Source organism: Lissotriton vulgaris, chromosome 4_1, assembly GCF_964263255.1.
Source record: "Lissotriton vulgaris chromosome 4_1, aLisVul1.2, whole genome shotgun sequence".
NCBI lineage: Eukaryota > Metazoa > Chordata > Amphibia > Caudata > Salamandridae > Lissotriton > Lissotriton vulgaris.
Window position 1 is genome coordinate 1,249,527,319 of NC_141691.1, and position 16,588 is coordinate 1,249,543,906.

At 48.7% G+C, this 16,588-nt stretch overlaps 1 protein-coding gene across 1 annotated transcript in view; it reads left to right on the forward strand.

The window, feature by feature from the left end:
• The window catches only part of RTTN (rotatin), a 1,129,552-nt gene that overhangs the window by 1,098,232 nt on the left and 14,732 nt on the right, over positions 1-16,588 (forward strand). Inside the window, exon 49 of the mRNA XM_086965450.1 lies at positions 7,945-8,014. Within this exon, the coding sequence (XP_086821576.1) occupies positions 7,945-8,014 (70 nt within the window). The remainder of the gene's footprint in view (positions 1-7,944; positions 8,015-16,588) is intronic.

The window sequence follows — 16,588 nt, forward strand, 5'->3', positions numbered from 1 at the left end:
GGGAATAAAAGCCGAGTATCATCAGCGTACGACACCGGAATAAATCCATGTGCTCTCACCAGATCAGCCAGGGGGGACACATACACGTTAAAAAGTGTGGGGCTCAAACACAAGCCCTGTGGAACCCCCTTAGTAAGGTCCACCAGCGAGGAACGGAAGGAACCCAGGTTGACACTTTGTGAGCAACCTGATAGAAAGCTCTCAAACCATTGCAGGGCCAGACCTCCTACCCCAACCTCTTGCAGACGACTAAGCAGTATTTCATGCGATATGGTGTTGAAGGCTGCGGATAGATCCAACAGCACTAGAATCATAGAGCCCCCCTTATCTTGCGACATTCTGATGGAATCTGTCACAGAGAGGAGCGCCGATTCAGTGCTATAGTTGGGTCTAAATCCTGATTGGGAGTGGTCCAGCCCTCCCGGCACCTCGATGAAATTTGATAAGTAGGTGTTAACATGCTTTTCAATCATCTTGCTGAGATGAGGCAGAAGGGAAATGGGGCGGAGGTTGGATAAATCTGACCATGGGAGAGCAGCGTTCTTGCGGATGGGATTTACAATGGCCCTCTTCCATTCTGAGGGTACTCGGCCCTCCTTGAGGGAGAGATTCATTAATGTCTGGATCATGGGACATAGCAGGTGGCTCAGGGAATTAACTGACTTGGCGGGCAGAAGATCTAATGGAGATCCCGTTTTGATTTTGCCCATTAAGGAAAGAAACTCACTCTGACTGACTGTAGGGAAAGCAGTGAGTGTGCACGAACCAGAAGTGATAGAATGTTCCTTTTGTGATGCCTCAGTGGGACTTGAACCTTGTTCTGACGTATCTGATGTGCGCTCCTTTCGAGCCACTTCATAACTGTCCTTTTCGTCTCTTTCCTCTAAAGACTGCATTCCTGGTTGCCATCACCTCTGCCAGGAGGGTGAGTGAGCTCCAGGCTCTTTCCTCTAAACCTCCTTTCCTTTCTGTCCATACGGACAAAGTTGTGTTGCGGACGCGACCCTCTTTCCTGCCCAAGGTGGTCACAGCCTTCCACATCGGGCAGTCCATCACTTTGCCCACCTTCTTTCCGCCTCAGCATCCCTCGAAAGAGGAAGAGAGGCTCCACCATCTGGACCCAAAACGTGCGTTCTCTTTCTATCTGGATCACACACTCCAGTCCGGGTGGATGGCCAACTCTTTGTTGGTTACGTGGGCGCTAAGAAAGGTCGGGTGGTGCACAAGCGGACCATCTCTCGGTGGGTCGTGTTGTGCATCAAGGTATGCTACTCTTTGGCTAAAAAGGAGCCTCCTGTTGGGTTGAGGGCCCATTCCACCCGGGCCACGGCGGCTACTACTTCCCTGGGTCTGGGAGTCCCCTTGCAGGATATCTGTCAGGCAGCTACGTGGGCCTCGCTGCACACGTTCGCAGGACACTACTGCCTGGACAGCCAAGTCCAGAGAGATGGCGTCTTTGGCCGTTCCGTTCTCCAGGACTTTCTGGTGTGATCATTGGTTTGCAGACCCACCTCCGGGGTTGGTATTGCTGGGGTATCTATTCTAAGGTAAGGAATCGAATACTAACCTGTTTCTTTCAGATGCACAAGTTACTTACCTTCGGTAACAATATATCTGTAAGAAACAGTAGTTAGTATTAGATTCCGTACCGCCCCACCCATCCTCCCCGTTCTGCGAACCGATATCTAGGGATAAGGTCATCCCCTTTCAGGGCCCTAGTTTCATGGCACCAGTGTTGGTTTTTATCATGGCTCTGCGTTTCTGGCGCGGAAAAGCTATGTATAAGAACTGACGTCAGCACGCAAGGGCGGCATCTAAGTACTCCGACGACATCATCCCGGCGCGGTCGACGGACATGGTGCCGCAGACGACACCTACCGACGCGCAGGGTTACTGGTACGCAAAATTTTCCGGATCCAGTCTGACGCCTGGGGATATTCTAAGGTAAGGAATCTAATACTAACTACTGTTTCTTACAGATATATCGTTACCAAAGGTAAGTAACTTGTGCTACTGGAACATCTCCAATCCCAGAGATCCACAAGGGCTTCGGGTCCAACTTCAGCCGGTGGGTCTGCCCTCTACATTGTCTGTTCCCTCTGAACCCACTTTGAGGTTTGTACCAGCCAGATGCCGACTTTGATCCTTGCTCTGCTTCCTGCACCGGTTCATTCCGCATCAACGCCGATACTGGAATAGGAGGCACAACCCATCCGACATTGACAGAGGCATTTCCCATATCCTGCTGGGGTGCAGCTATCCTGCAACCCATCTGATTCAGATACCTTGCCCTTTACTCTAGACAGAGCCTAGAAACAGCACAGTATTTTTGGCACAGACACCGGGAGCGTTTTCAGTTTGCGGTTTTCTCTTTTGGCCTCATCAGTGCCCCTCAGGTGTTCCTGATGGCAGTGGTCATAGCACAACTTCAGAGGTCTGGTGTACCAGTCTTCCCATACCTCTACTGCTGATTGTTCAAGTAGGACTCTCTCAAGCAGCTAACCCCTTAATATTGTTGGGGTTTAGTATTAGTGAGCCAAAGTCTCACCTTTGCTGACACTCCAATTCATCTGAACCATTCTGCGTACAGTAGGGGTTTGTGCCTTTCCCCAGGAGCAGAGAGTCTAGTACATTTGTGCTATGATCCTGATGTTTCAGCCTCTATCCTGGAGTTCAGTGTAGATGAATGCAAGGCTACCGGGATTGCTGATTTCCTGCATCCTACTTGTGAAACATGCCAGATGGCATATGCAGGCTGTGCAGTAGGATCTTAAGTCCCAAGGGGTTCAGCACCAGGGAAATCTATCAGATTGGGTCCAGATTTTGGAGAAGACTGCAGGAGATCCACAGTGGTGGCTGCTGGACAGGGATTGGGTCAGTGGCAGACCCTCTCCTTAGTTTAGTTTAGTCTGTAGATTTATATAGCACGGCTTATCACCTGTGTGGGTATCAGGCGCCGTCCGTAGGTAGGGGAGATAAAATGATGTGCACAGGATGTTGCACCGACACCAAGAATCAAACCTTGATCCCCAGCTCCCAAGTCTGCAGCTCTGGCCGCTACACCACATTCTCTCCTTACTCCACCCAAATTTGATATTGGTATCAGATGCATCGCTTATGGGTAGGGTAAGCCATTGGGGAAAGTGGTGGAAGCTAGACTCCACATCAATTTGTTGGAGATGTAGTCAGTTCACTTGGCATTGAAGGCCTTCCTGTCCACCATCCAAGGAAGGCTGGTGCAGGTGCTTATAGACACCACCGCCAAGAGGTACTGCAAAGAGGCATGGTGGGGTCTTGGGTCCTAAGCCAGGTGGTTCTGTGCCTCTGGAAGTGGCTTGACCGCCAGGGAATTTCTCTGGTGATGAACCACCTGACAGGATCTTTAAACGTCAGGGTAAGCAATCCCAGCCGCGGATGCCTAATGGACCATGAATAGCAGTTACACCTGGAGGTGGCCATTGCATTTTCCATCACTAGGGAGAACCTTGGCTCAATCTTTTTGCCACCACTGAGACCTCAGATACTCATTCCACCAAGGGCAGGATCCTTGTATTCCCTTCCAGCTGCTGTCTCTTCTGCCCCAAGTTCTAAAGGTCAGGAACGACTGGGGCCAAGTCTTCGTAGTGGCACTAAATTGGATCAGGAGAGTGTGGCAACCAGAAATCCTAGGCATGAGTATTTGTCCTCTGATCAAGCTGGGGAACCTTCTGTCGCAGCAGCAGGACAGGGTCTTGTACCCAGACCTGAACAATCTCCATGCTTGCCAACTGAGTGGTTGAAGCTGACCTAATTTAACTTGAAGTAGTTGATGTCATTTTGGTGGTTAGACATCCCTCTGCAAAATCTATGTACGCCAATTTCTGGGACAGATTTGTGGTTTGGTGCGGCACCCATCAGCTGGACCCTCTGCAGGCCAAGTTGTCAGATGTTTTGTTGTTTGTTTTCTCCCTGGCCCACCAAAGATTTGCGTTTCCACTGGTAAATGCCACATATCAGCCCAGTGTGTTTTTTGTGGTTGCTGGATCACCAGTTGTGATGAGATTTTTGAAAGATGTGCAGCATTTATTTCCACAAAAGCTTTTGGTAATGCCATATTAGGGTTTAAATGTGGTACTTATGTTTTAAGGGGTACTCCCTTTGAGTCGATGCATAGATTTCCATTAGCTCTCCTGGCTCTCGAAATGGTCTTCTTGATTACCATAACTTCAGCTTGGCATGTGAGCCAACTTCTGTTACAGACTTCTAACCAGAAAATTCCTCACCTTAGAATATTCCCCAGGATCATAGGTTCCCTGACCACGTCCACGGTAGGTTCGAAAGGACCGCTGCTGAAACAGGGTAGATAGAGAAATCCCGAGAGATCTGGCGGTAGACCTGCTCTCTCGAAAGCGATCGAGCGCTGTGGCAGCTCTGTCTTCAAATAGGTGGACCCATTGAAGAGGACGCCTGGCCATTTCCCCAGAACCCACTAAAGAGCAACCAGGCATGACGCAGCGTCATTGTAGAAGCCATGGCTCTACCTAATAAGTTTGTTGTGTCCAGCTGGCACCTGATGGTGAACTTTGCTGCATCGCGACCATTCACAAGGGCTTGGTTGAGGATGGCGCAGTCCTCTTCTGGAATTATGGGAGGCAGCTGTGCAACCCAGTCCCACAATGCATGGAAGCAATGGCCTAAGAGGCATGAAGTGTTCACAGACCACACACCTGGGCTGGTGGAAGAAAAATGTGCTTCCCAAAGGTGTCCTGTCTATTGGTTTTCCTGTCTGGTGACACCTGGGGAATATTCGAACGTGAGGAATTTGTGGTTACATAGTGTGTAGCAAAAAAAGTGTTACCAAATGTAAGTATCCTGTTCTTAAGACTCTTTTATCCAACCACCCCATACCACATGCTTCCCAGATAAGCTAGTGCTGAGGACCCAAGCTTCTCTTCTGGCAAAAGTGATAACACCGTTTCACGTTGGACAATGCTATGATGCTCCGAGCTTTCTTTGCTCCACTTAATGTCTCGAATGTGGAAGAGAGACTCACATCATTTGGACCCCATTGTTTGGACCCCGAGAGGGCACTTCGTTTTTACATTGATCACACCAAGTAAAATCAGCTGGATGATCAGCTCCTTGTGACGTTTGCTGGGGAAAAAAGACAATGCAAAAGTAGACCTTCTCTTGACGGATTGTGCTCTGTATCGAGATCTGCTACGCATTGGTTACAAAGCAGCCTCTGGAAGACCAATCCATTAGAGACAAAGCTGCGACCACTAAGTTGACATGCAGAGGGGCTTCCTTGTATATTTGTCAGGTGACTACGTGGATGTCAACAAACATGTTTACAAAGCAATACTGCCCTGACATTCCTGTCCTTTGAGATGGGCATTTTTCTCTATTGGTCCTGCAAGACTTTTTTGTATGAGCCAGCTCACCAGCCAGGTACTGCTATGGTATCTATTCACAGTGTGAGGAATCTGTGGTTGGAACTATCAATCAGAAGACCAAGTTACTTACCTTTGGTTACACTCCAACTTTGGGATAATCGTTCTGACTGTAGATTCCTCACCAGCCCTCACATTTAGGAACTGGACTCTTCCATCTCAAAAGGTTGTGATCTAGAAATCTGCATACCGGTCATGCTAGTTTGCAGATGTGCTCTGCGTCTGAGCGCACAGTCAGCCCAACCAAGTAACAGACATCATCATGCATGGGTCACGCTTATACACGGCTCTGCTAGTCTCTTCCTGAGCAGAACAAGTTTGATTAGGATTCGCACAGCATCACCTGCTGGATTGCAAGAGTTCTGCTACGAAGTTTCTGAATCCAGTTTGACTACTTGGGAATAGTAACAAAGTGAGAGGTGAGGAATCTTCAGGGACAAACAGTATATACCAGAAACCGTGTTAACGGATTTAAGTAACTTGTTCTTTACCTTATTTGTAGAGAGATTTTCCACCAATGCTGCCTGTAGAGGCAGAGATTGATTTTGAGTGGTATCTTTCCAAGGACATCAGTATCCAAATATTCTCACTGGCACCGCTTGTGGCTCTGCCTTCACCCACAGCTAAGGTGGTGGAACTCTTACCAGCCAATTGTATGCAGGGCTAGGGCTGTGGCACCAACAGATAACCATGTTTTCTCACAGTATATTTGAAGAATAGAATATCCATCAGAAGTATTGCTTTGTGTTATAACTTCTTTTCATTTACCTAGTTACTATAGCAAAAGATAGATAGTGAACTTTGTGCTACATTTGCACTGTAGTTGGTACATTTGAAACATGTTTGCAGCACTGATTTATCCATGATCCTATTTCATTAATTTTTAGAGTAATGTTTTCTTGTATGTATCATTTTAAACTCTGGGCCAGATGTACGACGTTTTTTGCATGCGCAAACAGGTTTGCGAACCAGTTTGTGCATGCAAAAACCAGTAGGGGGTATGTCCCATTCCAAAATTGCGAGTTGTAATGTATTTGCGACTCGCTATTTTGGAATTCCAAGTCGCTATTAGGAAGGGGTGTTCCCTTCCTTATAACGAGCGCAACCCCATGTACAAATGTTTTGCGACCGCCATTGCAGTCGCAAAACACTTTCAAATTACCGCCCTTTTCAATTCGAGAGGGTGGTAATGGGGTCGCAAAAGGGAAGGGGTCCCAAGGGGACCCCTTCCCCTTTGCAAATGCAGGAGAAAATATTTTTAAGGGCAGGCAGTGGTCCCAGGGACCACTGCCTGCCATTAATTAACGAAACGAAAATGTTACATTTTTTACTTTTTTTTAAATGCATCCTATTTTCCTTTAAGGAAAACGGACTTTATTTAAAAGAAAAAAAGCTGCTTTATTAAAAAGCAGTCCCAGACATGAAGGTCTGCTGAGCCCAGCAGGCCACCATCCCTGGGAGGGCTGGCATTCCCAATGGGCTCACAAATTGCTAGAGGTTCATTAATATTAATGAGCCTCGCAATTTGCGACCCCATTGGGAATCACAAAACAGTGTAATGACACTGTTGTACATGCATAATAGCGCCTCGCATATTGCGAGTTGCGAAAGACTCGCAATTTGCGAGGCACTATTTTGCACGTTGTACATCCAGTCCTCTGTTTTTCCACCAGTGCTGGATATGAAATCACTCGCTTTCATAGTGTTTAAGTGAATATTCTAATACAACCAATACACGGAAGCCTGAAATCCCTGAATGAAAGCCAGTCTTTAATTTGCTTATTACATACAAGCTGTGACATGTCTAGTCGCCTGTAATAATAAAATGACATAGATTCCCATCTGTAATAACTGATTAGAGCCAGCAGCCTTGGTTAAAAGCAGGTCATAGAGCATAATTGCAGCTGCATTTTAAATAATGAAAACTAGTGTGTATGCTCCAGATCAGTTTCCCTATTTATGGCAGCATGTTTGTTTTTTTCCATGCTATTAGTCATAACAGGAAGGATAGAATCGCTCTGCATGTTTCTACAGGTTTTAAGCTACAGCATTTTAAATCTGATTTACATTAAACTGATTCATTCTTTTTGCTCACATTTTAAAGCGCTTTTTGTTGTGTTTTATTTTGCACTACAGAGTCTATTTTTATGCTTCATTTCTGTAACCCTATTATCTTTTTCATGTGGAATAGCAAGACACCATGGATTTAAGCAGTTAATTGGAATGGTGATAATATGAGCTGGTATTGTAAGGAATAAAGTGTTGTCTGCTGTACAATAAACGGGTATTGCAAGTCACCACCAGCTTCCATGGTTTTCTAAAGGAATTCTTCCTACTACCTATATGGGTACAGAGCTCCTCGATGTTTTGCAATACTCATGCGGTACTTAATCTCACATATCCTATTCTGCCAGCTTGATCCTAAGAAAACTAGGCAGGCTTGAAGCAATGATGTTTAGCGTAAAACTAAATGAGCATATAAGTAGTTGTTGTATTCTCTATCTTTACACAGGCAAAAGGGATTTTGAAAAATTCATCTGTAAAAAGAAGAGTGGAAGACACATTCTCCTTGATGAAGAAGAGTAGGTTTTCATTTTATACCAAGTTTGATATACATTTGAAAGCTATAAAAATACTATATTTGCCATGCTTAATGTTGTCTCGTTTCTCTTAAACTAGCCGTTCAATGAAATTAAATGACTTTGAAAAGCAAATAATGTTACTATATAAAATATGAATGCTTGTGCAGTTGTAAAAGCTCTAGTCAGTGGAACATTATTTTCATAATGTGAAATAGGGCATTCCTCATGGATACTTCCAAGTCCAGAGTCCTCATCTTTGCAATACTCTGAGTCGCCATACAGGAGCTGGAGATTTTTTCAGTAGTGTTTTGCACATTCCAATAGGTGCTGCCTTACGGCTCCTTTTGGAAAGTGACAGGCTGGAGCTGCAAATAAGTGCCACCTCTGCACACGGACATCAGCTCCTTTCTTTTCTGTTGGATCGTTCTGCCTGCAAATTCCCCATCTTTTAAATATTTCTGGTGTCGGACTCAATCCAGAAACCTTTCAACAGCATTCCACACCGGGAGGGAGCGCTGGCTTATTCGGTGCCGGAAGCAACACCATTGTGACATCAGTAGAGTCATAAAGCACCCCCAGAAGAAGTCATGGTGTCTGTTCCCTTTTTTCCGTGCCATGAACGCAAATACTGAACTTCGCTCTACTCAGATTTCTCCCCAATAGATTGTCGTATCAATACAGAGATTTCGCCCCATGCGTGTTTGTTTCAAACCCTGCAGGGACAGTCATGGACAAATGTTCATCATGGACCCACACAATACCTACCTGTGATTCGAGGATGATGTAAAAGCTTGTGCTTCTTGCAGAAGGCATGCACCTCAAAGCCCTAAAGGAGCGGTCTACCAAGATCTTTAGGATTCCGGCTTGGGACAATCATCAAGCTAAACAGAAGTCAAGACCCAGGGAGTCACCACTATCGTCGTAGAAGTCATCCTAAGGAAGCACGAGAAGTGACAGCATGACTCCAAACAGCATTGATCTTCAAAAGTAAGTTTCCATTTTATTCCTCTCCACCTTCTCAGGATTCTTCCCTGGAGCCTGAGCTAATTGAGATTCTTTCAGAGTATTCAGGGTCTGAGGCTCCTTCTGACCTGATGTCATTCCCTAATCTACTGACACCTGCTGCGCCATCACCAAGGCCCTAGCCATGTCCTCCATACCCAATTTTCTTTTCCCCAGGAACGGACCCTGCCACATTCTTAAACCCTATTGGTCTGAAGGGGTACGCATTTGTCACTATGCCGGTAACATATGCTACAGCACCATTTGCACTGTTCCTCCTGTTGCTCCCACTGACACTGAACTCAACCTCGCATCCATGTCCGACTCTGTCACTAGTCCATATCTCAGCAGGATCACCCTCTGAACAAAGTCTGCCTTCGGCACTGCTACCGGCACTGTGAACAATGCAACTTGTGCCACAGCCGAACTCACCAAAATAGGTCTGTTTCTTTGTCTCTAATGGAAATGACTCCTCTGCCACACAGATCTAGAAGCGAAGAACAGTGTCTCATGGAAGTGAGGTGCTATTAGTTTGGAGATTCTAACCCACTGGAAGAACCAAGTCATGATACTGATCATGATGGGGATGGGCAGTCCAGCACCATGAGCTCAACCTCCGTGGTACTTGGGGATGCAAGTGGCTTTGATACGTTGTCTGAGTGAGAACTCTACTCCCATACTGGCCTTCCACCATCGAAGGTCTCATCTTACAATGCAATAATAAGAAAGGCTGCTGAAACTCCTGACCTACAATACCCCTCGGCAGAGAACAAAGCTAAATTTGTCACCAAAGTGCTACACCCTACAGTTTGTGCAGTAGAACCTACCTTTTAATGAAACTCTCAGGGAGACGATCCTTCCACTGTGGGAGAAGTCCATCACTTCTGCGGTCTACAGGGATGGTGGCCAGGAGAAATAGACCAGCTTCAGGAGACCTAACATTTCTCTCCACTCATCCGTCGCATGAGAGGTTTGTCGTCCAGGTCTCCTGCTCCTCATAATTGTACCCAGGAGACTTCCCCACTCTGCCCAGAATCTAAGAAACTGGAACGGATCTTGAAGTCCTTTTCAGCTGGCAGTATGGTCCTCAAATCCCTTAATGCAACTGGTTTGATGGGACGTTATACTCCCACCCTATGGGACATGGCACAACTAGTGATACAGACCTTGCCTGAGCACTTTCAACCCCACTTCATGGAGTTAATGAAGAATGGACAAACCAACTGCAAAACTGGTCATCTATTCAAGTCTCATTACAGCAGATTTGGTGACATGAGTGATGGGCACATCCATATCCCTGCAACAACATGCATGACTCAGAAACTCAGGATTAACGCAAGATGTTCAATCTGTCCTAATGGATCTTCAGTTTGATGCGTCACACCTCTTTGGAGGAAAGACGGACTTGGCTCTAAAAAACTATAAGGAGAGCAAGGGCACTGCTAGATCACTGGACCTACAGACACAGCAACAACGCAATTATTGGCAATACCAGAAATGTTGAGACTTCTCTAGAGTTTTCCCCTTTTGAGTCAGTGAGCAAGCCCAAAGCACCAAACAAAGCAACATTGTACCCCTAACATAAAGGGCCTTGGCAATCGTAGAGGCCATTCCTTGTCTGTCCCTCCCCTCTCTTCCTTGTCTATACCTCCCCTCTCTTCCTCCTCCTTGTCTCCGGCCACTACAGGTAAGCAGCCCTATTTCCCTCTTGTCTGAACACAGAGCACCATTTAGAGGATGGGTATCCTTGTTTCCACAGACCTGGAGGGACTTTACATCCGACCAGTAGGTCTTGTAGATTGTACTACAGAAAGCGGCTGTGGAACTGGTGCAAGAGCAGGAAAGGTGTGCTATTCCAGGTACTTCCTGTTTCTGAAAAGACTGCAGCCTTTGCCCAATCTCAACTAAGAATTCTGAACTGGTTGCTGCAAAATGGAAGTTCAAGATGCCGTCTTTGATACAGGTATTACTTGTGCTGGAAGCAGGAGACTGGATTGTGTCTCACATTCTGCAGCACGCATATTTTTATTTAAAGATTCTGTTCTCACACAGGATGTATCTACTCTTGTTAGAAATGAGGGTCTCTAGTTGGCAAGGGTTTTCACCTTTGTCCAAGTAAGGACCCTTCCTTCTAGTCAAGATAAGGGAGTTATACTCCTAAAACAACCCCTCCTCACCCCTTGGTAGCTTGGCAAGGGCAGCCAGGCTAATCTTAGAGGCAGCGTGTAAAGCATTTGCACATAACCAATAGTAATACAGTGAAAGCACTACAAAAGTACACCACACCAGTTTAGAAACATATCCAATATTTTTATATATCCAAAACAAGACCAAAAACAATACAAATCCACCATACAGTTCTCAGAATTTTTCCGTAATCAAAATAGACTTAAAATACTGTCTTTGAAGTCGATAGCGCTGACTGGGGTTATCACGGCATCATGAACAACAAATCCAAACAGTTCTGGCTGACCGCAGCATCACGGGACAGCTACAGTGTCGAGAAGACCCGCAAAACAGTACCTTTAGAAATAGTGGGCGTCTGCAACCTCTCGATGAGCCCCGAAGGGCCGGTGTCTGCAGGCGTCAGTTCTGGAGGTCGGTGCAGGAGTCATCGGGCCCTTGAAGTCACATGTGTTGCAGATCGAACTCCTCACAGTTGAAGTCTGGAGTGTCGGCAGGCGTTGGGTGCTACGGTGCGAAGTGCAGCGGTGTGTCGTGCGATGCCCTCAGATCGCGGTGCAGGCAGCGGCTCAGTGACAGTCGTCCAGCAGCTTCGGTGAGACTGTGGCTGCGGTGCGAAGTGATGCGGGGCTCGTCGCAGTGCTGGCAGGTCACGGTGTAAGCAGCATCGTTGTCGCTGAAGCGCTGTCATCAGCTGACGAATTGTATTCGATGGCGTCAGTAGGCCAAGGCTGCGGTGTAAGATGAGAACGGTGCGTCGTGTAACTTACGATCGGTGCCCTTGAATCACAGTGCAAGCAGCGGCGTTGATGTCGGCATGGAGTGGTGTTGTCTGGGATACCAGGGCGGCAGCATGAAGCGAGGCAGTGCGAAGTGCTGTGCCCACAAGTCGCGGTGCAAGCAGCGGCTCAATGGCGGCGGCAGCGGCGGTGAAACCAAGGCTGCAGTGAAAAGTGCAGCGGTGCACTCTACGGTGCCTTCAGGACACGAAGTTGGTAGCGTCGTTGTAGACGGCGTCCGGTTCCTTTTTCTTCTGTTGTAGCAAAAAACACACAGTCCCCAGTGCTGATGGCAGAAGAACTTGAAGTCTTTGCTGTTCCTGAGACTTCTTGAAGAGGGGGCTAGCTCTACCTCATGACTTGGAGAAACTCACATATAAAGAAATTGCAGAAAGTTCAGCCCAGTCCTTTCACTCCCCAAGAGAGAAGCAGCCACAGCAAAGCAGTAGTCCCTCCTCACAGCATCGTCAGCTCTTCTTCTTGGCAGTCTTCTTTGTTACAAAAGAGTTCTAAGGTTCTGGGGTCTAGGCCCCAATATTTATACCCCAAATTCCTTTGTACTCTCAGGCAGAGAGTGTCTGTGCTTACTCCAAACCAGTTCCGTCCTCTCTGGCCCAGCTTCCTGGCAGTGGGTGGAGACAGCATTGTGGAAGGCAGACCAGGCCCATTCAGGTGCAAGGAAATCTCCTACCACTACTCTAAATGCAGCCCAAGTCTATTCAGCCCAGCCTTTACCCACCAGACTCTCTGGAGCCACTGCACATCCCCAGCCCCTGTCACTCCAATACCAGACAGTCAATCCACATCCTAGCAGAGGCACACCGGATGGCTAAGCAAGAAAGTACCTACTTTCTAAATGTGGTATTTTCAAACACAGAATGTAAAAATCACCTTTACTAAAAGATGCATCTTTAGATTCTGAGTTCAGGCATACTAAACTTAATTTCCCTATCTGGTTCCTATGGGAAGTTATATTTATTATATGTTATAAATTAACTCCCATGCTTTCCTATGGGCCAGATAGCCTTTCAATAGTGAAAAACGAAATTGGTAGTGTTTCACGATCAGGACATGCCACACACATGAGGGCATGTCCTACCTTTCACATACACTGCACCCTGCCCACAGGGGTACCTTGGGCCTACCTTATGGGTGAATAATATGTAAGAAGAGGGAAGGGTAGGGCCTGGCAAGTGGGTACTCTTGCCAAGTCGACAGGGGAGTTACACACTGCACGCAGACCCTGGAGTGGCAGGTCTGAGTTACCTTTGAAGGGCTGCTTGTTTGGGTGGCTCAATTAGTGCTGCAAGCCCACTAGCAGCATTTGATTTACCGGCCCTGGGCACACACAGTGCACTGTACTAGGGACTGACTAGTAAATGAACTGACCAATCATGAAATCACCAATCCACAACAACAATTTACAACAGGAGCAGTTGCACTTTAACAGTGAACAGCAGTGAGAAAGTGTGCAGAGACGCTAAACCAGCAAAAACATGCAAAACCAGGAGGTCGGAAAGCAAAAAGACAGGGAAACACGCCAAAAGATACCAAGTCTAACAACACGTCACGGGGGATCAGCAAATTACCAGTTTCCATTTAGTTTGAATTCAGCTCCATGTCTTCTGGAAGGTAATGGCAATGATTGTCATCTATCTGACATGCACATTTATCCCAGTGTTTCTTTACCTGGGCAACTGGCTCATCAAACCGAGTCTAAAGAGGTGGTGATACATAGAATCAGGGCTTTTCACCTTCTTGGATGCACAATAATCAGGCTATGATTCTGATGCTTCCCAATGGAAGACAAATTCCAGTACTCATGGTTTTACACCTCCTAGGTCCACTTGCTTTCTGCATTCTGCTGGTCACTCATGCACATTGATACATGGCAGCAGCGACAGATTGACAGCACCCTGTCAATCTTCGGGGACAATGTGTGCTGGAGTGTGGAAGGCAAGCAGGTATAAGGAAGCTTCTACCGCGTGCTTCTACAGTCTGGTGGGAAGCTCATCTGGAGGACCTGGAGATCAGACTCCTCTGGAAGAGCATATGTTGCACATGAATCTGCTTGGACTGCAGGCCGTTACTGTTGCTCAAGGCCTTCGTGCCATCCATATGCGGTCAGGCTGCCCAGATCTTGACAGCAACACAAGTACACTGGTGCATCCACAAGCAGGTGTGAGTTTGCACCTTCTCTTGCAAGACGCACTACAGCTCTGGTCTTGGGCGCACCAGCCAGGTCTTGCTGGTTACCGGTCATCTGGGTGCGGATCTATATCACCTTGCTTGACAACGAGTGGTAAGTTCATCAAGAGGTGGTCCAATACAGCTTCGATCTTTGGGGCACACCTCAGGTGAATCTTTTCTCTACCCACAACAATGCTCTGTAGCCATTGATCTGAAAGAAACAGGTTCGTATTCGATTCCTTACCTTAGAATATCCCCAGGCGTCAGACTGGATCCGGAAACTTTTGCGTAGCAGTACCCCTGCGCGTCGGTAGGTTTCGTCTGCGGCTCCGCGTCCATCGTCTGCGTCATTGGCGATGGGATGACGTCGCCGGAGTACTTAGACGCCCCCCTCACGCGCTGACGTCAGTTCTTCTTTTTTGTGCGCCAGCTAACGCAGATGCGGAAAAAGTGGTACCCCTTAGTCAATTTTTGACTAAACTTTTTCGATCATTTTTGATCCTTTTCAAAGTCTATCGACTCCAACGGTGCCGGTAGGAATGCCCGGGTTCAAACCCTGCGCCGACTGTGACCGATTGATGTCGGCTACAGGCCCCCATCGCCGGTGTCTTCATTGCCTGTGCCTCGACCACGACGACCAGGCCTCCTCCGACTGTCGGGCCCTGACGTCTAAAGCTAGGCGGGAGCGGTCCTGCAAGCGACTTGAGCTCCGGCAGTCGGCCCCGCGCCGCCCGAGGTCCCGGTCCGCGAGGAGGTCGAGGGACCGGTCGCGGGGACGGAGCTACCATAGCTCCGGGAGTCGTCTTCGGGCTCGAAGTCCTCAGGTAAGCACAAGAAGTCGAAGAGACGTCATCACTCTTCCGACTCCCCCGACGCACGCGTGATGCGGGCGGGGTTTCGGGTGACACCGCCCACGAGGCTCCGACGGAGCGGTGGGCATCGGGGCCTGCTTCATACCCGTCGGTCCCTGGGCAGAACGCGACACCGGAGGAGATTGAGGCCTTCCTCACGGCCATGAGGTCGCTCACTCCTCCGTCGGGTTCCACGGCGCTTTCGGGCCCTGCAGCCCCGACTTCGGCCCCAACGCCGCCGGGTGCTTCGGTCCCGATGCCGCCGGTGACTTCGGTCCCGGCACCGCAGGCTCCACAGGATCCGGATCCGGGTCGTTGCCGGTTGACCTTACGACCTCGCCGGCGCCAGCCCCCAGGGTGTCGCCCCAGGCGCTGCCTCCGAGCGGCGCCGTCCCCGATCCCTCCCTCGATTCAGGTCAGGCGCTGGAACAGCGCCGCACGGCGCCGTTCTCTACGCCGATGGGAGATTTCTATTTCTATGACCCGGCCCCATCCTTTGATCCTGAGTCTCAGATGATGGGTGGCAAGGTGGATTGGGAGGGGTCTGAGGACCCTCTGGCACAGGAGTGCCAGTCTTATCCGGACTGGGCAGGTGAGCTAGGGGACGCCAGTGGTCTGGACACCTCACCGGACACTGGCTTTGTCTCCCCTCCTAGCGTGGCTACTGAGGAGGGGGCTGCTTACAGTGTGGTGCTGACGCGGTCGGCCAAGGCTTTGGGCTTGGAGCTCCCCGTCGCGGCCGTGAGGACTAACCTCCTCACTGAGGTCCTTAAACCGCAGGCAAGCTCGGCCGAGCCTCTGCTGCCGTTTAATGGGGCCTTGTCTGACGTTCTTCTGGACACTTAGTCCAAGCCCGCTACAGGTCAGCCTGTAGATAGGAACGTGGCCAGACGCCACCGCCCGGTTCCGGGCGACCCTTGCTTCCTGTCCACCCACCCCATCCCCGAGAGCCTGGTCATCCAGGCCTCTAACTCCCAGACCGCATCCCCGACTGCTCCCCCCGATCGGGAATCCAAGAGGTACGAGCAATACGGGAAAAAGGTATTCTCATCCCTGAGTTTAGGGCTGCGGTCAGTCAACACCGCGTGCCTCTTGGGCCGTTACACCCACTCTCTGTGGGACACGGTCGTGGACGTGCTGCCACAATGGCCGGTGGAGGTCCAGACTAAACTCGCGCAAGCCCTTGCGGAGGGTCGAGATGCAGCACAGTACTCCATCCGGTGTGGGCTGGATACCACAGACTCACTAGGCAGAGCGATGGCAACGACAGTGGCGATTCGTCGCCATGCCTGGTTGAGGTCCGCCAACTTTTCGGCTGATGTCCAAAACTGTAGGAGAGTAGGGTCTGCAATCCTATGGTCACCCCAGATTTTTTGCTTTTTGCTTCACTGGTTTACGACTTTTCCTGGCTGCGGGCCTGCTAATCAGACCCACAGCCTAGCTGTTCTCTCTCTAAATTTACATCCATGTACTTTAGGTGCATTTACCAATTGGTATTGGGTCACTCTTGTAAGTCCTTGTACAGTGTACCATAGGTACCCAGGGCATAAGTGCACCCAAGGCCTACC